Raw genomic sequence first — 23638 nt, forward strand, 5'->3', positions numbered from 1 at the left:
TGATGTATTGTGTTTAGTCAGATTTACTTTTTTGTATATACCTCTGTATAGAGTGATTTATCGCTGTGGAGCTATATAGTAATTTGAAAATCTTCTCTGGCATTCAGTAGATGATACCATTTATAGTGTTGGTTACCTTTTGAATTAGCATGGCACCCCTTTGAGGATCTGTTTTGAATTCTGTAAGTTGTTTAGGTCAATGCAAGCATTACTTATTGAATACTTTATACAAAAATATCATAATATCAGCAAAATCGTAGCTAATTTATATAAACTTGCCTTTAATCCTTCTATCTAATGCAAGTGCTGTTTGTTTATAAGATCAGCTTTTTTCCAAGTGATTATTTAATTCTGTGCAGTAAAAACCAGAAGCACACAGCTTTTATTGTTTTTTGTTAGAAGACAGTAATTAAGAGTTATTCTGAAATGAATTTCCTAAAACTTGTTAGTCTGTTGATCTGTTTCAGTTTAAAGCAACTTGAGCGTTGCAAGTTCTGGAAGGTTTTTGAAGTTTCTTAAGTATTTGAAAATATAATTTAAGCTCTTTATGGTGGCAGTAGTACCATTCATTCTCCCAAAAAAATGTAGATTTCTCTTTTGGTTTGTTTGCATTGTCTTCAAGTTTTTATCTGAAGGCTATATTATGTAATGCCAAAATTATATGATGATATGAATTTGCTACAGAAAAATGAAGGGAAAAAAAAAGATCCTTACACAATCCTGGGACAGTAAAACTCCTTAGCAATCACTGAATTTTAAACTAAATGGTAAATATCTTGGCATAAATGTTTGTGTTAATTTTAGATAAGTGAATTGAGTATCAGTTAGATATGTAATTTTTCAGATCTTGTCATTAGGATATTTAATTTTTTTGTATACTGTTAGATAAAATAACCTTCAAATTAGCCAAAGAATTTGTTAATAAATGATGTTAGTTAGCTGCAGCTAATCTGGCAAAACAGTGCCAGATACTATCTTTGTGTTAACATATAAATTTTTTTCTTTTCATCTTTTCTGCCTTTGATAACACAGTTGTTGTTTTTTCTAAAATAGGGCAGAATCTTCTGCCCCGCAGAGCTGAAGAATAGATTACCATTTTTTTAAACTGAGTTATATTTTGTTGTTGCATACGTGGATGAAAATTATGTTGGTACACTAGATGACAAGAGAAATATATTTTGAAGATTTTGATTTTTTGATGTTCAGGAATTACTGTATCCTGAATTCTTATGTCTACATTTTGATAATGAGTTCTGACAGATACCTAGTTCAGGCAGATAACAATGGAAACAGTACGCTGGCTTCTCTGTGATGCATTCAGTTAACTAGGTTTGGCTACTGTGGAGTTTCTTCTGTCATGTGCGTTAGAATATCTGTGCAAAAATTTAAGCGCTATTTAGATTTCTAGCTACTGTAGTAACATTTTACTAACAAATTTGAACATTGAATGAAACAGCAAGTATTTAATCTGAACACTTGATAATTTACTCAGGTTCCCTTATAAAATGCAAGTTAAAAATTTGGAGAAAAAAGTTATGTACTTCAGTGTGTGTGTTGGGTATTTTTTTACTTTTTTTTTTTGTTTTTTTTTGTCCCATATCTCTCCTCTGGGAGTTCTTTTTCCTTTATTAAAGAAAAGTCTATTACCATTATTAAAGTGACCTGGAAAGCTAGCCTCATTTTTTTTTATTCCTTGTTCATAGATCTGATGCGTTGTATTTACATGGAGTTTGTAAAGCTGTTTCTCAGTTAAACAAGCTCTCAAAGCCTCCAGCACAGAGGTTATTAGAGGTGAATAATATGGATTTAGAGGACTTAGTAATTCATTCTAAATCCCAGCTATACTTTTAAATGCATTTTTATTTTTTACTTTTTTTAAAGGAGCATTTTAAGCATTAGTATGCAGTCTGCTGAGTAAAGACTGTATTTTATTGACATCACATGGATAATCCGGTTTGTCTAGTTTACATATGCAGTGATCAGAAAAAGATTGTGAGCTTTTTGAATGATCAGCAGTGACTGATACTCTGCTCAGTCAGAAACAAATGTATATAGTAATTGGCAAGTCAACTGTAGCAATAAAACTAACCTTACAGAATTGTGGCTTCTTTAAATGGAATAAGTTGATGTTTTTATTTTAAGATTACTATGTTCTTTAATGTTACTGTGCTGTCTTGGGGCTTTAACTGTTTAAAACCAAAATTGTTTTATAAAGCAGTGCTATTGTAGCAAGCAAGCAATATATTTATTAAAATTTATCACCCAATTAAAGCAACCTCAGTTTTCTATCCAAAATGACATTGTGTGCTGTTTATTTTGACGTATTCCAGAACACAGTTTGAAGCAGTTTTTAGTTTGAGATAAAATGTTATGTTGCTGGAATATAGGTACTAGCAAAGAGAATTTTATAATTCAGTAGGGTTCAGGGTTAACCTTTGGAAAACATTATACTTGTGGTTCTTGTAACTAATAGAATTAATTTTTTTAAGTGAAAAAAAAATAAACAGAAAAATCCTGATCTTTAGTATTAAGAATTCCTGAAAGTTCTTATTTATTTTACCACCTGTTTTAATGTTACTTAGAGAAATTCATTAGTAAGAAACAGTAATAAACAAGAAGTTCTTAAACTACACCAAACTGTTAATCGTAGTAATCCGTCCTTGAAATCATAAAAGTGTGTATTGCTGATACCCAAGACAAAGGGGTGAAAGTCTTAATTTCAGAGGGAGAAGGAGAATGAATTCTTTACTGTCTTATTATTAAAGCTTTTCTGGAAAACAGATATATCTGTATCAACATTTCTCATTAAAAGACTGTGTGCAATCTCTATGTACGCAAGGTCTGTTTACTAACTGGCCAACAAATGCTAAATATTATGCTCAGTTTTCTTGAGCCAACTGGCTTGCAGCATATGTGTGTTCATTCAAGGGATTTTAATTTTGAACATAATGTTAACTGTGCACTGTTTAAATTGTACTAATGCCATTTTACTAGCTTTTTAGATGAGGTGAGGTAAGAGGTTAAACAGCATGGAGGAGGACTGACTCATGATGCCGTGCAGTATAAATACCCCTGTACTTAGGTCTGATGTTTAACGTGTTCACCCCTGCCCCAAATAGTGCTCACTAGTGAGCTTGAAAAGCATTCTGGAGATCTTTCTTTTGTCTGGAGATCCCATGGAATCTGTAGTGTCACAATTGACTTAAGAAGCTGTGCGGAAAAGAAATGAAGTCTAATGTAAAGGAACTTAAAATGTTACCAAAAATGCTACAATACCTGCATTATGTAACATCCAGGTTAAATGTAGATCTGGGAAAGAGCAATAGGTGGAGGTGTTTGTATGGAGGGAGTTCATTTATTCTTTGTTACTAGCTGAGTTTTTTCAGTGTAACCTGAGTCTTGTAATGCGCAGAACAGCTGCACTAACATGTTATTTTTATATTTCTCTGGATGCTGATATTTTTGTATAGTGTATCACAGACTTCAGACTATGGAATGTTAACTTTTTTCTCCTGCTGCAAAAATACTGTATGTTTTAGTAACATATTACAATTATTTTCTTAGCCTTTATTTTTGCAATAATGAATATTTTACTTACAGAAGTTTTTTAAGTAGACTAAGCTTGTCTTATTCCACAATAATTTTCAGTTCTTTCCCATAACAAAGTGAGTTAATCTCTGGCTTTGATGTTGAAAAGTGATTATGGTAACTGAATTAGGAACCAAAACACCCCAAAAATTCCCCATAATCTGTGTTAGAAAGGTATATGATATACTAAACAAAGATGGAACCAGTTTTAGTGAATAAGGTGTGGAAAATGATGCCTGGCAATTTTCTAAACTAAGAAAAATCTTTTAGTTGTGTCTTTTTCACCAGTAATAAAGATTTTGCTGTTTTCTTTTTGACAATTCAGCATTTTAAGAGAATTTGAGCTACTTGAAATACTTCCAGCTGTAATGACCCTTTCATTAAATATCAGGCATTATGTTCTCACACTTGAAGTAATCTTAGAGGTATTTCAAATGGTGTGTTAGAGGTTTTGGTTTTGTTTATCCAACACAAAAGTATCTAATTGCAAATAGGACAGACGTTAATTTTCTGAGGGTTGATATTCTGTATTTTGTTCTCAGACACCTTAATGGTTTTATTTTTGTGTTGTGATGAAGAGATTATATCATGATAATTTATATGCATTAAGTTTGTTGCAGAACAGCATTTCTGAACTTCATTGCTTAAATGCTTGAATAGTTCTCATTTAACTTTGATTATAGTATTAGGATGGTGTATGTCAAATATACCCAGCAAATGTAAGTGGTTATATTTGACATATGCAGATTATCCGTGTCATGGTGGTATTCACTACATAGGTACTTTGGCATTCGCTTGGTTATTTTGCTTAGAAAACATGCTGTTTTGAGGGACGAAGGGAATGTTTCTCATGCATTGTCATCTGCAGCCTCTCTTTTACTACCAGTGGGTTTTTTTGGGAGGGACTTAAGGAAACAACTTCACTGTTGTTACTAGCAGTCTTAACAAATACCTAAAGTTAGTCTGTATGTATAAAGTAACTTCTGTATGTGGTTACTATTGTCTCTGTTCACTGTATTGACAATGGTAATCCCCCATCTGTTTTGTCAGCCTCCTCTCCCTGTAAAATCTCATCAGATAGTTTGTTTTTCTTAACAATGCAAGACACTTGCCAAATTCCACAGAAGCATATTTAATCCTCAGAATACGTGCTAATGCAGTTAATGAAAGTTTTGTCAATTTCAAAATTTTTATTCCTGAAACACTATACTTTTCCCACTTGGTTTCTTAAATGTATACAAGTGGCTGTATATGTAAACTTCTCATTCCTTGTTTTCAGTTAATGGTGTGGTTGCTGAGTAAACTGTGTATATGATGCACTTATTTTTATTTGGTGGTACTTATTACTGCTTTTCTTCAACAAAAGCTATGTAGCTGTTTTCTGTTGTGATGAGTGTGGTGTTGAATCACTGGAAATAATTAAGGCGTTAAATATGTCTGAGATCTAGTGGTATCATTTTCTGTATAAGTATTTGAAAGAAATATTTTGGCTGAAGAAATGGAGGGGGCTGTAAATGTGCAATGAGAGGCTAAATCTTTAATAAATTCCGGCTGTTATCTTACTGTGGCAAATTTATTCATGGTTATTTTGAGTGAAGAAAAAATAATTTAGGTGTAAGTGTTCGTTTAAAAGTATGTCTATGGGTGTGTTTGTATATATATGTGTACATAAATATGCATTACTACATCTGCCTTTGGGGGGGCGGGAAACCAAGAAAAACCCACCAAAACCCAAACCAACTTTGTCACAAAGTTGTCATTGTGAAACTGGGTCATGATATATTAATTGAATAAATACTGGAAAATGTTACTGCTAGAAAGTACATTCAGTGTAAGAGAAAGTAATTCACCCATTTATTTCTGTTCTCCTGTAAAATGTTTTAGTTCAAATTTCTGAGAGAGTAATCTCAAAGCTACCTATCTGTAATATTATGCTACAAATTTTGTTTTCTTTAAAAACTAAACCCTAACTGAAAGTATATTATCTTCTTAAGTTTTAATGTCCTACATTTTGTTTTCCAGTACCTCAAGTAATTTTTTTCTTGTTTCAAGTTACTGGCTTTCAAAAAAATCTCAGCTGTGTATCTAATCTTTATGTTTGTCTAAAATTCATCTTAAAGCAATTCAAGCTATTTCTAATGAATGCAAAAATACTTTATGGAAATATAAGTATTACCAGTATCATAAAACAATGTTCCTTTAAAAAGGAGTTGATGATAAAAACAATCCCAAATTTGCTAATTCTGGTGGGCCAGTGAAAGCTTGTTTTGGGTTCAGAGCCTTGTCTTTTGAGTATTTATGACATGTTTTGTCAGCTAGTGCTATTTTTTAATCTGCTACAGTAGTATTGCCAATTTAAGATTGCATATAAATGTTTCAATTAAATGTATTAACTGCTTTTCTTCATCAAAACCACGCATGAATATAAGTACTCAAATTTAATTGTAGCTTTAAGAAATTTATTAATACTGTGGTGGAATGTTAATCTTGCTCACAAAGAGTACTCACACTTAACAAATAACATTGTGAGTGTGATATACATTCATCACACTTCCTTTTGGATGCCTTTTTCTTCTAGCTGCAGTTCTTACGTGTCTCTTCATTACTTTATTTCCACAGTTAGCTCTTTAGCCTGTAAGTCTGTCAGATTAAGTTATCTCCAAAATGGGCTTGGAATACGACCGTTATGATCTGAAAACATAGAAGGTTCCCTCCAAAATGACTAAACTGTCTGTCAGCATTGCTGCTTAAGATAAAATTACCGGATGTTCTCCATTAAAACATGCAGTTTTCAATTGCTTCTTAACCTTGACATATTTTAAAAGTTGAACCATGCAGAGTCTTGGTCTTCAGCAGCTTTTTATTTGGTAAAGAAAAGCAAATGAAAATGAAGTGAGCAGGAAGTGCTGCTCTTCATTTCTACAAAGCAAACTAAAACACCAGGACAATTTGAACCACATTTTTGAGATGCTTTAGTTTAATGTGTTAATACACAATCTGAAACCTGAATTGGGTATGGGAAAGGTGACTATGAGGTACAATTTTCTGTCTTCATGAAAATCCACTTACAGCTGGCAGTTATGTCTAACACTTAACTGAACTGTAAAATAAAATACTGTAATTGGAAAAAACATGAGTAAGGGAAGGGCTAAGCTGCTTTCTAAATGATGTAGAAGTGCAAAGTTTTTGACCTGTAACAGTTAAAAAAAACCAAACTGAATGATGTGTAAAGGTGTTCTCAAAATGGAGAACATGTTTTCGTGCATGGCATAACTATACTGAAGCTCATTTCTGCAGGCAGTTAAGAATTAAATATCATCAAGTGTGGACATTTATGGTTACAAGTACTCAATTGTAGGAATTACGGTGGTGGTTTTTTTAAGGAATTCACACAATTTGTGTTTTTTTCTAAGTTGGAGATCGGAATGTGTGACCAAATGCCAGATCACAACAAAATAGGCCTATTGCAAAGCATTTGTTGTGGGTTATTGGTAGATCCACAAGATCAAAGGGCTCTTGTGTGTTTACAATTTTTGGTGAATTTAAATGTTTATTATTGTCTTCCAAGTGTTCTTAGTTAAACTCAACATGAAGCATAGAGCGTCTCTTGGTTTTGGTATAGTGAGGATCTACTGAAGTTTTCCTGTGATTTTCCTTAAAATAATAATTAGCCTGTGTATAAAACATTTGTACTCAAATATGTACTGTATCTGAGGAACATGTAAGCTTTCTGAGACTTTTCTTGATTTCCTGAAGTTGAAGTAGACTTTAAAAATAGCTTGTTTTGGCTTTTTGCCAGTGGAAGTAACTAGCTCTGCAAATTCAATGTATAGTAAATCATTGGAACATTTGCTAATAAGATGGTAGAACAAATTGGTTTTTAATTGAACAAAATAATAGTTTAACCATATGCATTTGCTTGTGTTCTTTCTTCCTAGATTTGGATAGTTGAATCCAATCAGATTTTTTCAAGTTCTTTTCCAGCAGTAAAGTAGATCTTGTTATATCTTGCTTCCATGTCCATATAAAACACAAAATATGAAAGGCACAATAATAATAAGAAATTTAGTACTACTGAAGTCCCTTAAATTCCTCAGATTTTAACTTGCATAGAAAGTTTCTTAAACATTACATTTCCCATAGACTGTAAAAATCGGGCACACTTCTTTGCAACCTCTTATTAATCAGCAGCTTTAAGGCTTTAGCATAGTTCATTCTTGCTTTCCTTTACTGCTTTTATTCTTGGATGGAGGTCCTGGTTGATCTGCCTGGGAGATAGTTGTTTTATGTATATGGAATATAAACTGTTTTTTTCAGGGAATTTCTGATGTGGCGGTGGACTTTTTAGGTAGGACACCAGATAAAATTTTTTTCAGCTCTTGGGCGCATCAGTTGCTACAGAGTAATCATTAATATCCCAGAGTAGGTGAAATCATTAGGATTTAGAGCAACATTTTTCCTAAGACGTTTGTTTCTGCTTTAACTTCAGTAACAAAGATCCTTTTGTCTCTTTGCTTAAGAATGTGTTTTAAGCATCTTCTTGAAGAAAGGCAACAAATGTCTTACTACAGGATCTTGTTGGTGTGTGTTTTGTACATGCTGGAAACTTCAAGCTTGTAAGGTTATCAAACTTAAGGCAATGGGAGTGATGATGCAGAGAAGACAGGCAGAGAACGGAGAGCAGCAACATCATGTAACTGGTTGGAACTTTAGCAAAAAACCTTCAGCACCTGAGCTCCACTTGACATTCTAATTCATGGCTTTTTATGAATATTGTTAGTGTTGTGTACTTCCCGGTTCCCTTCATTGTTCTTAAAATGTAAAGGATTCTAGGTGGTGCATAGGATGTTTTTGTGTTTCTGCATGTTACAAATAGGTTCTTCTGAAGGTTGTTTCTTGAGTTCTAATTCTGAGTTTATATAGGAGGATTTAAGAATATAAAAATAAAACTTAGTTTTACTCTCATAAAAAAACTCATGAAAATAGTTGTGAAGTACTACAAGTGAAAATGTTAGACACAAAAATATATTTAGTATTGAGATACATTAGTTGTTGGGGAAGAGTGACTACCTTGATGAAGGAAAATTAAGTATTTGATTGCTTTTTCTGTATTGTTGATGTAGAAGCAGTTAATCTTAGCATGGGTCGCTTCTGCTTGATTTTTAACATTCTCTAATTCCAACATTTGTGAGGTTGGATACATTCAAAGTAACACAGTCTTAAATTGGTCCAACTGATTTGTGAACCACTGCTGTTTTATTTTCCCGCAACTCACTGGGCGTAACATGAGTCCTAGAAGATGAGACAAGTGCACAGTGAGACAAGCTGTAAGAATTTATAGGGAAATAATCTTAGCTTTGTCTCCATACAAATGTTAGGACAAGCAGTATTCCTGAACACAAGTGTGTTATTTGTAGGGAAACACAAGGTAATTAAGAGGAGTGCCACTGGGCAAGTGTATGAGAGCGTGAGAAATCTTGAATCAAATGTGCTAAGAATGGTCTTCTGAATGTCAGATGTATCTGGTTCCAGTGATTCTGTTTGATAATCTAGTTGGCCTGGCAAGTGAGAGAAAGCAGTAGTTGCAGATATAACTGGATTATGATAAAACTTTTGAGACCGTCCAATAAGAAGGCTTAGTCTACACAGTGTATGAGTTGTGGCTTGCTGGTTACTACTTTTGCTACCTAGTCCCTTCACAAGAGAATCAGAATTGTTTTTTCCTATGGAGTTCTCAGCTAGGCCTTTGAGACACTTGTCTGATGAACTTAATACCTGACAGTGATCCGCATGAGTACAAAAGCTTAGGAATCATTTATTAAAGCAGTAATTGGCTAAAATTATAATTCTTTACTGAGGACTTAGTTAGGATTGCACCTTGGGTCGGGTCTTGTGGAGTTCTCTTTCAGCTTGGATCTCTTAACACATTCAAGATTTACTTGGTTAGTGGGCTAGAAAGTACACTTAGCAAATAATTAAGTCATACTAAATGCTTTTAAAGATGGAATTAAAAGTCAAATCTGTCATGAAATAAGTATGCCTGAAGTCAACAATGTGGAATTGATTACACAAATGCAGAGCAATATGTTGTTGTAGTGAGATATGAAAGTTGCATATGAATACAAAACTGGGGAAAACCAGCAAGATAGAGGTAATGGAGGAGAGTATGTGGGGTCAACAAATGTTGAACTAAATGTAAAACCTGATTTTTGTGGGGAGGGAAAGAGGAGGCTGGGATGTATTAATAGGAATGCGGTGTGTAAGATAAGATTCTGGCTAACTTAACTTTGAGGTCTTAGTTGAAGTATTGCCTTGTCCAGGCATCCTGCTTTAAGAAATGAACACATTGGAGTGCCTGACAGAGTTAAGAATGGTCAGGAGTTTTAAAAAGAACAGCTATCCAGAAAGGATCAAGGTGCCAATGCATACAGTTTAGAATGAAGAGGCAGGGGGCTGAGCTACCTTGGAACAATTTATGAAAACTCTTTATAAGGACAGTATTCTGGGAGTAGCTGGAAAAGAAACTGGCATAACATTTGAGGGAATGTGTTGCAGTTTAAGTCAGTAATTTCTTAACTATAGAAGCCACAATTCTAAATTATGTTCAGACAACATGAACAAAGTTGCAAGCTTGAGAGTAATACAAAGTCCTGCTTTTTTTCTTAGTATCATAATTGTTCTATTTAATTTTTATCCAAATCATCTTATCTTAGTATTTGATTATTCTTTCAATTGTGATCCAACTTCATAAAATATTAGAGGCTGCTTGCTGTTTTTCTTGGGAGATAAAAAATGTAATGCTAGTCACCTTGTGTGTTGGTTAGAAGAGTGGTTTAAACTCAGGTTTGCAATATTATTTTAGCTTTACCAGCAGAATGGGATAGATACCTAAAGATGTAGTGTGCAGGAAGTATGGTTGTGGAGAAAGGCAAGTAAGATGCTGTTTAAGTAATAGTGGTATGACTTTGGTATTAAATATGAATAGTGTAGCAAATGCAGGATTTTGATAATATTTCAAGGCTGAACTTTATTACTTGTAGCTGTTTCATTGCTTTATGTAGTCTTAGTGAATCTTCCTTAATTTCCTGTGATTCAGAAGTACCTTTAATATTCCCCACCCCACCCCCCTGACAGATGATTTGGACTTCATGATATGAATATGTCTTTGTTTTTTGAGCTTGGAATACTAAATAATTTTGGGAGTTTATCTTCCCTATGAACAGTTTTGCCATTGTGAAACACAAGTATTTTTGTCGAAGAACTTTAATATGCTTGTGTTTATAACTTCTGCTCACTCCTAAATGATTTCTGGTCTTTGCAGTTTGATAAGGATTTTGAATATGTTGAGTTGTAGTACTCAAACCCAGTTTTAATTAGCTGAGGAGATGAAAGCCAACAACTTTCTTATAATTCCATGGAATGGCTTTGTTTACTAGGATCTGAAATACCCAGACTTCTGTCCTTACGGCAGTGTTTCTGTTCTTTGATTATCTTCTTTGAATTTAATCTTCAAGTCTGAAATTTCTAGGTTTGTGTATCTTTTGAGCCTGGTGCTTCATCTTTGCACTGTAGCTGTCACAGAGTACTGCTATATATTCTTAATGCTACCTTCACTTAGTGTTTTTGTTATTTGTGTCATAATTTTCAGAGTGTGTGATTGTAAATAATGAAAGGGAAAAAACACTTGAAAATAACTAGGAAATAATGTTATGTATGGCTAAGTGCCAGTATTACTGTGTTAAGCAGAGGCGGGGAGTTGTCTGCTGATATTGAAGTTAGCCAATTAAACATGACATACTTGCTCTATTTGTATGCACAACTGAGCAAGAATACAGCTTACGAAAAATGACATGCTCTTGTCATCTGTCGCTGTATACACATATATGCGTATTAGACACACACACATTCTATATATTATGTATGGTAAATACAATGTTTCCCAGAAATGTTGACCTTGAAACCCAAAGTGAATGTGTAACAAGTCTCACGTATTTTTGTGAAAGAAGTGCTATGGCATAGGTAGGTAAAACCTCTGTAGATGTGGGTGGCCAGCCAGCAGTGTGCTGTCAAGGTTGAGCCCACCAGAACAGCATGGAAGGGTGAAAAAGAATGTTTTCTACAGGCTCCTTCGCTGTTGGCAGGGACAGTGGGCCTGGAGGTCTTTCCTGAAGGCCTTGTGCCATGATGGGACTGGATGTGCCCCTGGCACCCTCAGTCCTGCCACAGGGAAGCTGTGCACGTACGTGTCTGGTCATGCAGCCAGACCTGTGTGTTCCTGTGGTGTGATGCACATTGTTAGACTACTAATGAGCATGTCTGGTCATGTTAGTGGTGAGGGAAAGTCGTTTGTGCTTTCTATAAAGAGCTTGTACAACTTAATGAGGAGGAAATTAAGACTATGACTGCCCTAGACTACCGGATGTTAAACTGAAAATCCTGTTTTCACCCAAAACCTGTATCCCTCAAAGTAAGGGTCACATAGGTATCTAAAGTCAGAAAAGAGTACTTAACTCATTCTTTGACTGCAGGTATTTAGTGTTCTAGACTAATAAACTCTTAAAGATAATTTAGAGACAAATACATCTTTTTAAATTTGCAAGTAATTTTGTTGACATGCTTTTATGGAAATAATCTTTTTCTTCCCCCCTCCCCCCCCCCCTCCCCCCAGTTTAACTTTGTTGGAAGAATCCTTGGACCCAGAGGACTAACAGCTAAACAGCTTGAGGCAGAAACAGGATGCAAGATAATGGTCCGAGGGAAGGGTTCCATGAGGGACAAAAAGAAGGTAAGCTCCTGAAGGGTCATAAAGTTCCACATGCATAGCTTTATTTCCTAACAGAGGGTAAGCTCATGCCTCTCATATTTTACTTGTTGCGTTCTTACTATATGCTTTTTCATTGTCCAGTGTTTTCTACAGACTTAGTAAATAATACAACCTACCCTAAAGAAGTTAAATGTTTGTGCTCCATGATGGGGCAACTGGGAGTCCAGCAATTGTAAAGTATTCTTCAGCAATAACTAGTTTCTAATAGTGTCGTGTCTCACAAGGTAAAGGTAAAAATTGAAGTTAAATTTATTTTTCTAAGGAAGAGTTGTTAACCTTAGAGGTGTTCTTAATAATTTGATTGTAATGAAATACCAAAGTAGCGATTTGTGCAAGTAGTGTGGATTGGAAAAAAATGTTTAATGTATTTCTGGCAATGAATACTTTCTGAGTGAACCAAGAAGCACTGTGTTTCTGAATTTGTTTTATGTTCAGGTGGAGTTGCAGCGTAATTCAGGTGGTTTCTTGCCCTGTCTTGTAATGTACATGCTCTGCCATAGGGAGATTGCTAGGGGATACTACATTACCACTAGGGAAACTACGCTTTTCAGGGTAAAGCCATCCTGGATGTGAAGTTGCTCCAGTGGTAACTCCTGGAAGTAATTTGGTTTTGCAGGTTTATTTTCCAGCTCTTTCTGTCCACCTCTGGTTAGTACTGCTGAAGTTGCACCAGCATCTCCGCTGCAGTTTGAAAGTGTGCACTTAACAGTATTCTTTTCCTCTTTGTTCCATAATTGTTATTTCTTTTGGTTCTTTCTTTAGAAAATTCTCCTCTTTTCCTTATCTGATCAGCCACATAAAACATTCTATTAGTACATATGTAGCACATCACAATTAAAATAGAAAGCTAATGTCTACCCTGTCAAGTACCTCAGACTTTACAGAGTTTATGATTATGTCACTTTAAAACTTCATTTTATGCCTATTTTCATAATCTGCTGTAATACCATCACAACCCTTTCTCTTATTCTACCTATAGCTATTTTGAGTGTTTAGATTTCCAGATTTTGAATGAAGACCTGTTCTAACCTAGAGAGTTGTTGGTTGTCTAGGTTCTGTGGAAGTAAGACAGTGGTATTTTCTTAAATGCTTGATACTTTAAGGTTTCTTTTTAAAAAATACTGTAGTTTATGTCCTGAATTCCTTTCTCTGGGGGGACATCTAATGTATAAATGAGTCCTACTGTTACGGAGTTTTAAACTGTACATGGGTAAACAGAACTTCTAGAATTGATATTTTTGTACAGGACTTTGAAATACAGATTTCCAATAACTAGGAGGTGGTAGGAGATATTAAAAATTTCAGCATGCTTCACCAGACATACAAAATTGTGTGGGTATAATGCTATATCTTGAAACAAAGTGTATGATTGCGACATGTGAGCAATCTTAATTGCATGATTTGTTTGTGACTACTAATAGTAATCAGATTTTTACATATTCTATCATATTGTTTATATATTAAAAAAAGTATCCTGGGGCAGGAGACTTATTGGCAATACTGCCTCGCTTTAGAAGTTTGCAACCTTCACCTCGTTTTTATAAAAGAAGTCTATTTGATCCGCTCTTTAAAGCTGCCACTTTTAGGCTGATAGATTAATTAGCCCAGGGGTCCTCAAGCTTTTTAAACAGGGGGCCAGCGCGTGGATGAAGTGGCAGGAGGTCATCTGCGGCTGCTTGGTTTTCCCCACAACCCCCGGCGGGGGTGGGTGGGGTGGGGTTGGGGGGTGCGGAGGGGTTCTGTAAATACCAGGGGCCGGATTGAGTACCCTGAGGGGTCGTATCTGGCCCGTGGGCCATAGCTTGAGGACCCCTGAATTAGACGTTAAGACTTCTGATTGCGTGTGTAACAAAGTAAATCTTCAGTATATGGAATATACTAAAATTTAGTTTGCAGCGAGTGAGTTTTCCAACCGTCAATTCAGAACAAAGTACTAATACCTTAAAGTGAGTATTTAAAAGTTCATTCAGCTTTTTTCCTATTTCAATGTAGCTTTTAAAAGACACTGTATTTTTATCAATAATACAGTTCTTATCTTCATTTATAGGCAGAATTTAAGTTTATTACTGTTCCCTTTTTGGTTTAGGAATGGTAATTCTAGGCTGGGATAGTTCATCAGGAGTTAGGTTACGTAACTTTTTAATGAATAAAACTTAGTTCTGGTTCATTTATGTTCACAGATATCGAAAGCTAAAACATTTAGGCTTCTATTCTTGAGAAAGCTTGGAAGTGTAGATTGAGGCCCCAAACTTAATGGTCCAGAAATAACATCTCACTGTTAGCAGTGAACATATGTGTATTTAATATAGTCATTAACAGTGACGCCTTGATACACCCTTAAAAGTTCGGCAGATTGTCTGCTGTATGGAAAAGCGCAGTTGGTTGTGCTAGCAATACCTATGATAGCAAACAGCTGCAGTATTGTTGAAAGAAAGAAAAAGGTATACATCTGAGGCCTCAATTTTTCTTCTGAACAGACCTATTCCACTGTAAAGTTTCATTTGCAGACTGTTTCGTAGAAAGGACTTGGAAGAGTAAGATAACTACAGATTTCCGGAAATTACTGTGTTGCTTGGCCCATATGTCATAATCCCCTTGCTCCATCTCTTCCCTGTCTTTCTTGTTCATGCTAGCTCCAAAGTGGCCCAATGAATTCCACATCAGGTATGGTAGCCATTTTCCAGGGTGTGACTAACAGTGCATTTTTGTTAGAGCTGTACAGCTTTCATTCTTTGAATGCTTTTTATATTAGGTCGCACTGAAGGTAAGTCCAGCTACTGAAGACGTTCTCTTTCTGTGCTATCAGCAGGGCAAGCACTTACACTATGCTAGCTTCATTACTCTCAGCTGCCAGCTAAGATAAGCACTCTGCAATGTTGTTGGTCACCATTACATATTCTGATGTGTCAGTTCAGTATTCACGTAGGTCCTGGAGTCTGTGAAGTGTCTGTTACAGAATCACTGAATGGTGAAGGTTGGAAGGTTTTCTTGTCTAACCACCCCTTGAACAGGATCACCTAGAAAAGGCTGCCCAGCACCATGTCCAGAGTGGTGTTATGTTTAGTGCCCATGTTCTCCCACCACTGTGCTTCAGAACGTGACTTCTGCTGTGGGGAGTCATTGCCCTAGGTAGCTTGGGCGGGTTTACTGTCTGGGGAAGTGGTATTTTTGGACTGATTTCCCCTGCTCTCCCCACTTTTCTGGTTTTAGCTGTTCAAAGGATAGGCAGTCTTGTCTTTAGGGAAAAGCTTAGAGGAGCTGAGACCTGTCACCTGTTCTTTTTGAAGTTAAGTAAGAAAAGGAAGGTTGTCTTCAACAGTGACAAGTTCTGTGTGGCAGATCAGCTAGAACTTCATACATGTTAAAAGTCACAAACTGGTCCAGTCAGTACTGTAGTCAGTATACTTTTAGTCAGTACTATTATCTTTTCTCAATTGTCTATTGTCTGATATTTTTGGAGCAGAGAGTACTTGACCATTGGTGATTTTGTGAGATAATACTGCAGTTAGTGTTGAATATATTTGAATTATATAATAGTATATACTATTTGATATTCAAATATATTAATATTGGTTGTAAACCAGTTTTGAGTACCAAATAATTTTCTTGATAAAACCTGTTTTCATGCCATCCAGTCCTAATCTTTCTATACTTCTTTTTCTCTCCCGAGGTGATTGGTATTAGTAATTTATCTTTTTCAGACTGGACTATTTGGTGCTATACCATTATTACTGCAGTAGGAAGAATTTCATAAACATTTATTATGATGAAGTTTTTGATGCATCCCAGTAAAGTGTTTCTTCTAAAACTAAAGATTTGGAAGCTGTATCCAAGATATGATGATCACAGACTGAAGTAAGATCAAGTAACGTTATCTGTCTGGGGCGTAAGTACACTGCTTGCTATTGGCTCTTGCCTCTTTTCCTGACTATTTATACTTACAGATGAACTCCTTAGTCTTGAAGTGCAAGATGACCAACTTCCTTGGCAGTCAGTGCCTTTTAATGATAACCACCTTTTCTTTTATTTTCTCAAGGGTCTTCTCTCTGCAGGTTCTACTTTAAAATGACAATGCACTTCAAAGTGTAAAATACAGAAGTAATAGAATTCTCTCATGGAAGGTTAAGTTACGCTAATTGTTTTTTAAAACCCTTTCCTTTCATCTAGGGTCAAGGATATTTAGAGACATGAGTATGCAAGATTTTGACTCAATTGCTTTGAAATTTAGAGGAGATAAGAAATGCAAGTTAATTTGTATGTGTATTTTGTAAGTATATTTCATATCTGCAAACCTGATTGGCCAGTGCTAGTTATAAAAGACACCTTATTTGATGAGGGAAGGAATTAATTACTAAACCGGTGTCAATCTGTAATGTGACAGCTACAAAGTACTGAATACCATCTCCTAGAGTAAACTGTCCATCTAGTTTTCTCTTCCTACCTTGCTAGTGTGTGCAGAATCCAAGAGAAGATACAAAGACTGACATGCTGGAAAACAAACCATCTGGATTTGCCCTGTAGAAAATTTTACTCTCCTGTGTAAGCCTATGAACAGAAGTAATGAATTAGAAATCCTTGTCACATGGCCAAATCACTTGAACTAGCATCAAAACTTGAAACTTGCTGACAGATTTCCGCCAGGAAGCAAGGGAAATCCTCAAATCATTTGTGTATCAGGCTCGGCTGGTAATCAGAACATCTCTCCAGGCAGCTTTAGACAAATTTTAAATCAAAACCTTAATTACTGAGAATACTGTGATTAGAGCTGAGAGGTACTTGAAGGAGATAATGGGAGGTGTGTGTAGGTGGGGTAGGGAGAAAGGTTGTAGGCATTCATCAAAAGCTAATGAATGTGTAACTTTATTAAGACTAAGGCATGTTTTATTTAGTCTGAATGCACCTTTCATTCGGTATTGAGGAAAACTAGCAATTTTCACACCAAAGAATACTTAATAAAAGTGAAAACTGTCCAGTGGTGGATAAGCAAGACACTTGGGTTTTTTTGTCATCTCCCTTGTCTAGCATGAATTCCATAAAACAGACACTGACACACTGGTATCAGGAGTCAGTTCTGTGCTCTTGAACACGTTGACTGCTATTATCTCACTTAGAGGAGTATGCAGCCTTACAGCATCGGGCTTGTGGCAGTCTTGGTCAATAAGCTGCATTGTTTTTTTCCCATTTATTCCTACGTTTAATCAAGAATCTCTTCCAGGAACAGTATGTGAAGGGAGGGTATAATCTGTTTTTACTTCATGAGGAGACATCTCATTATGATACACAGAAATTTTTTCTTAGAATTTGTTATTGCAAAGAGAAAGGCAGGCAGCTATGCAGTTCTAAATTTGAAGAACTCAATGCCTTCGTCCACTGTAACAGCTTCAAACACGTTGCACTTGTTCTGTACTAGATTGTTTGAACTTATCTGTGGTTCCTGACCTACAGCTTACTTGTTCCTACATCACTGTTCACATTGCAAGCAGAAATTACATAAGGTTTCACAAAAGACAAGCTCTTGATCAGTACCAGTCTTGACCTTTGGCTGGTGCAGAGTTGTACTAGTAAATAGATAATTCCATTTCTTTGGACTCTCCAGTTTGGTTTTGTTTTTCTATAGTAAAGCTAAAAAGGAATTAAATTATCCTTGGTACCTATGCAAAGCTTGAGGAAAAGAAATTGAAATATGTAATATTTTAATACCTTTTAGTCTCTGAAATACCATCAGATATGCTTTGATATCCAATGTAAAGTCTTAAATGTTCAATTTACCTTATAAAACAAAATTAGTGATATAGAATAATATGTACTTTGTAGTGTGTCTTGTTAAACAAGCCCTATTATTGCTACCCTAATTATAGGATGCTCAACTTTCACATTCTGTGAAAAGTACTATGTGTGAACAAAAAATAAAGCTATGGTGCTGACACATATGTTGAAATGCAATATATTTAACATATGCTAGCATATGGTAGAGTTTTTCTGTGTTTCAGAATGAAAGGTTGACCGTCCATCATTATTCTTGTCTTCTGGGAATAAATTGCATGGCTCAGGCCTGTTGTCTCTAAAATCTGCCTCTACATACATGCATGTTGTTGCTGTTTGACAGTTTCATATATCTGTGTTGAGAAATCATGGCCATGGTTTGGAATGGCAATAGAAAAAAATTCTGTAACTAGTTGCAAAGGTGGATTTTTGAGTATTTGCCAGTTCTGTTAGGAATAATGGGAAAAAAGTTCTTTAAGTCATTGGGGACATTGGCATGTGAAAGTGAAAAGCAAGTACATACATAATACATGACTAAAACTACTATCCTTTCACTAAAAAAAATTTTAAAAATCCCTTTCTTACAGTACCAGTGGGATTTCTGCAGATTAGCTGCGTATTTTTACATTTAGAACTATAACTATCAGGGTCCTGTATCTGTATCCATCATTAGGGGTATTATTTGTTAAAATTGACTTCTACTTACTGGAAATTTGCTGGCTGAGGCATTGTGGAGTGGCATTTCGGCATGCTGGATGTCATGGATCATGCTTTGTTATCTTTTCACATGAAAGCTGCAACTTCTGTATACAAGAGACTGCCAAACTGATGGTTACATTGTCTTGTAATTTCTGTCAGCTTCTTTGACTATACATTAAAAGTCATTGTATGAGCAGGCTGCTCAGCTAAGATTGAGATACTACTTATAGAGCATGTTCCTCAATCTACTGCATTCAGGTTATAAACTTTTAACATAAAATTACTTAGTTTTCAGAATGTGGTATACAAGATACTACCCTGGGAACAATTAATGTTGGCATCTAGCATCTTCTACAGTGACATTTCCTTTAAACACACTTTCTTCTAAGTATGCATGTCTATATTTAGTTTGGTTTCTCAAACTCATTCATCAAACTTGGGGAGGCTTTCTTCATACTTAATTTTTGACCACACCAAAATTTTGACCACTGTAGTTAATGGCCTTTTAAACAGTCATATTCATGTAAAGGTACTGCTGAACTTACATATTCAACATATCACAACTGCTATTTTGATACACAGTGAAGAATGTACCATATTAAGCTGTATGAGAATTTGTATGTGGCTATGTGGTAAAGAAACCCCCTCCTGCTTAAAATCCAAGCTTGTTTAAGAGTATACTTGGTGGTCGATACCCCTTTGCCTTTTTAAAGATTCATTATAAAACAAAAGATGTAATAAAAATAATTTGGGTTGCTTGTAAGCTAGAGTGTTTTTTCAGTAGCGAGCACGTCAGAAAACAGGCTTTTCTATTCCAAGTTTAAAACCTTTATTGCATTTGTAACCACTTATTTTGAATGCAGGAGGAGTTGTAAAGCTGGATTTTAGTAGTATTATTATTTTTATTAAAGAATTACTGAAGCATGGCCTTTTTCCCTTTTCACCTGTGAAACAGAAGTCTCTTGAGTTATATCCCTGGTAGTCTGGAAGTGATGACAAAGTCATCATAGAAAAAATACAAAATTCCTTTTAGCAAGTTACTAATTTAATTACATAATGAAATGCTAAGGGCTGACTAGTAGAAGCTGTACTTCAGGAAAATCAAAAGGCAGCAGCAGTATTAAAGGTAACAGACTTTTTTTCTTGAATTATGCCTGACCTGAAGGCTGCCTCCTTTTAAACCTGTTGTATGGGGGTTTTGTAGTCCTGAGTCTCTAGTGTATCGTCTTTGAAATCCTACCTGCATACGTTTTCTTTAAGTAAAATGTGTTTAGTTCACTTTGACTGTAGTGAAGAATGGAATGTAGTTAGGTACATAATAACGCAGTTAGCTTAGTTATGTATGGGAATGTGAATTTTACAAGATAATGTTTTCCTTAAATTTTATATAAGATTTGACAAACACTTCTTATTTGAAGTAATTTATTGCAAGTCTTTTCACTTAACAGTCTGAAGAACACTAACTTCCAAGAGTAGAATGATTTTAGATTGAAGGACAGAACAATTTAGGTGCCCGAGGACCTTAAGAATTACTGTAAAGCAGTATTAGTCTTTCAGAAAATATTATTGATATGTATCTGATGCAATACATCTTTTAGATAGGTTTATTTTATACATACCGTTGTTTTTATTGGCTACATGCTGATTATATCCAGTATATATTGGATAGATTTCTGCATGTGCTCAATACGAATTTGTAGCTTGGAGCTGATTTTAACACTATTAAGACATGGTTTCCTATGTAACGTGAAAAGTAGCCGAGACCTTTGACTATGATTAACTCTGATAGCAAAACTTGATTATATGTCATTTGGTTTTGAGAGCTGTTAAATAGTTAAGTGTTTATTGAGCTAATTAGATATGGGAATAACTGATTTAACAAAATACTTCTTTAATACCATTAAAGACACTGGAAGCTATAGACTGGAGGAGTGTAATCAAAGCCATGCTAGTAGAAAACAACTTGTATTGTATTTTACTTTCATTTGTTTTTCTGTCAGTTTCCTTTGAGAAAAAAAAAAAAAACAAAAACCAAACTTAAAATCAACAGGCAAAAGAATCTAAATTACCTTGGAATGGGAGGAAAGTAGAATGAAAAAGTATATATCAAGGGACTCTTGAATCATTGCCTGAACATCTGTGTATAAACAAATCTCTTTTATAAATGAAAATTCTGTATCTGAATGGCAATTGACTCATCTTAATCAGTACCGTGGTAGAAACTGTCTTTCTGCAAAATTATTCCTAAGCTTTTGTTAGGTTGGAAGCACAGAGTATTAATTGTGTTACAAGTTGACTAGGCTACAGCTCACAGCTGCTTGTATCTGGCATTTGCATAGAAGTTTTGTAAGGCTTGGGGGGCAATTCATACTGAGTTGTTTTGAGGTATTGACAAAATTGTCTGCAAATATCTATCTATGTTTCACTTAGTCTAGCAAAGTAGTGAAAGAAGTGAATGGTTTAAATAAATCTCTCTAACCTGAAAGTTTTTCCACACTTACTCAGCAGAACACAGTGAGAGACAAGTTACTGAACTAGGTGAGACTTTTTTAGCAGAGTATGGGCATTCTTACGTACAGTTAAATGATTTCGTAAAACTTTATTAAATCTGCAAGAGAAGATTAGTGTTGAGTGTTATCTAATAATATAAAAACAAAGGAGTTGATTCTTGTGAGATTCCAAAAATGATAGATATGGTGATCTTCATGATGCGCGATGAAGGGCAGCTAGTGGTGTTGCAGACTTTATCACCATTCTCATTTATCAGCACCACTAAACTCTTCCTGTATTCTAGGTTTTTCTAGGCTATAACCTTAACTTATCGGGCTGCCCTTCAGTGGATGATTTCATGTTTGGTACGTGGCTAGACTTTTTTTTGAACTTTCTTAAGAAACAATGTTGTAATATTATAAGCTTGCTTACCAGAAATAATTTGTGTTCAGGGTTGTGTTTTGGCTGTGTTTGCTGAGCATCGTGAAGCTGTACTTGGATTTCTTTGTGGGAGAGATCATACATTTGAGGCTCATGGGGATTTCCCTGTCCTGTATGAAGACTGAGTCTACTTAAATGTGGGAATGGAGGCTGGATCTGTTAATTTAGGGATGAAAGCAGCATGCCTGTGTGTTTCCCAAGCATTTATCAGTTCTTGGCAGCTCTTGGTTCTCCATAGTTTTGGGGGGGCAGCTGGCAGGCAGAGTACAGGTGGTTGTTGATCATCCTGGATATAGCTCCTTAGGGTCAGATTTAGCCATTTTATCAAGACTGATAGGAAGGCTCTTTTGCACGGAGCAAAAGAATAACCACAAAATAAGATAACCGCTGTTGCTGAAACGAAATACTTAAATTACTAATTGAACATTTAGAAGACATTTGACTTTCTACTAGCTTATTGTTTTACAGATAGAGACATGTAATAATCTGTAGTGTTTCATTGTAGCAAAATAATAAATTCCTTTTCAACTTGGAAAAGTCAACTGTATGATAACAGTTACAAATTGTAATTCCCAAAATGTCTGAGTGGTTTGCCATTTAAACTTGGTTTTAGATGCTGACAGTTTTCCACTTTTCTCAGATCTGCTGGTTCTGTGTTAACCTTTGTCTTGCTTAGACTTAAATTAAAACAGATGTTAGTAGTCACAGATTACCCTTTTGCTAGATATGGCTTACAATATATTAAGGGTATGAATGAAATTCAGGCAGCTGGGTAGATGTTCATGGGTATGTAGTGGGACTGTATCCTTACTTCACAGTTTCTACAGTTGTAGTTGTAAGACTTTATTGTTGATCTTTACACTTTTCAGATACAGAGAGGGATTTATTGACAGTTACACATTTTTATTAGACTTTTCTGTGAATAATTCATGGCTTCTGTCTGCTAATTATTCACATTTTTCATATCTTTTTGGACAGTAAATGGGAGGTCTTTTGATGAATGTAGGACTCACTGAAGTGCATGCATACTGTGAGTATCTCTTAAAAAACCCATGCGTTTAAAACTTGTAACAATCAGTTTGAAGAAAGTGTTGAGTACTTCCATGAAAGGATGAAAACTTATTCAAATGTTTGTTACGGCCAGGTACACAGATCTCTCTTTCTGTTAAAGAAAACTTGTTACTCTTAGAGTAGCAGAACACTTCACTTGGCAATGCCCAGTCCTGAGCTTGCTTGGAGACTGTTTAACTTAATAGAATCTGACATTCTACATAAATTACCTGATTTGATTGTTAAGTGCCACAAACTCACTATGGAACACACAGTATTCATGTGTGCTTGATGAATTTGTTAATGTGAGTAATTCTTGAATATAATGCGGATCATAAATCAATTTAGTACTATATTCCTACAAGACAACTAAAATCTTGTCCTCCAGCTTTCATATCCTGAAATGAATAAAACATTAGCTTGGTTTTGGGTCTTGAAAGTAAAATCTGCAGAACAGTGACTTCATTCAGGCCATAGCTCGCATGTGCCTGAGAGAATGGAATAGCTGGCAGCTGAAGTAACAGAAAGACTGGCTGTAGGAAAACAATGGGAACATCAAATTCTTGGTTTCATTAGAAGATGTTATAGAATTATGTAGAAAACTTGTTGACAGTGTGTGGGGTCAGTACGAGGAGGAGGTGCCTGGTTGTTACAAAAATGTCATGAATTTGCAATGGAGTTGCTGGGAAGCACCAGGGTGTTATCATGTGTGAAGAACTAATATTTCTGGGGAATGAACTTGTGCACAGTAGTGTAGAGAGTAATCCAAAATAATTTATGGAG

At 35.4% G+C, this 23638-nt stretch overlaps 1 protein-coding gene across 10 annotated transcripts in view; it reads left to right on the forward strand.

Annotated features, from left to right (window-relative positions):
• Positions 1–23638, forward strand: part of QKI (QKI, KH domain containing RNA binding) — a 159285-nt gene that overhangs the window by 50968 nt on the left and 84679 nt on the right. For all 10 annotated transcript variants that reach the window (XM_055810560.1, XM_055810562.1, XM_055810563.1 and 7 more), the window contains exon 3: positions 12257–12373. In XM_055810560.1, coding sequence (XP_055666535.1) covers positions 12257–12373 — 117 coding nt within the window. The remainder of the gene's footprint in view (positions 1–12256; positions 12374–23638) is intronic.

The sequence above is a fragment of the Falco peregrinus genome, chromosome 7 (assembly GCF_023634155.1).
Source record: "Falco peregrinus isolate bFalPer1 chromosome 7, bFalPer1.pri, whole genome shotgun sequence".
Lineage (NCBI taxonomy): Eukaryota > Metazoa > Chordata > Aves > Falconiformes > Falconidae > Falco > Falco peregrinus.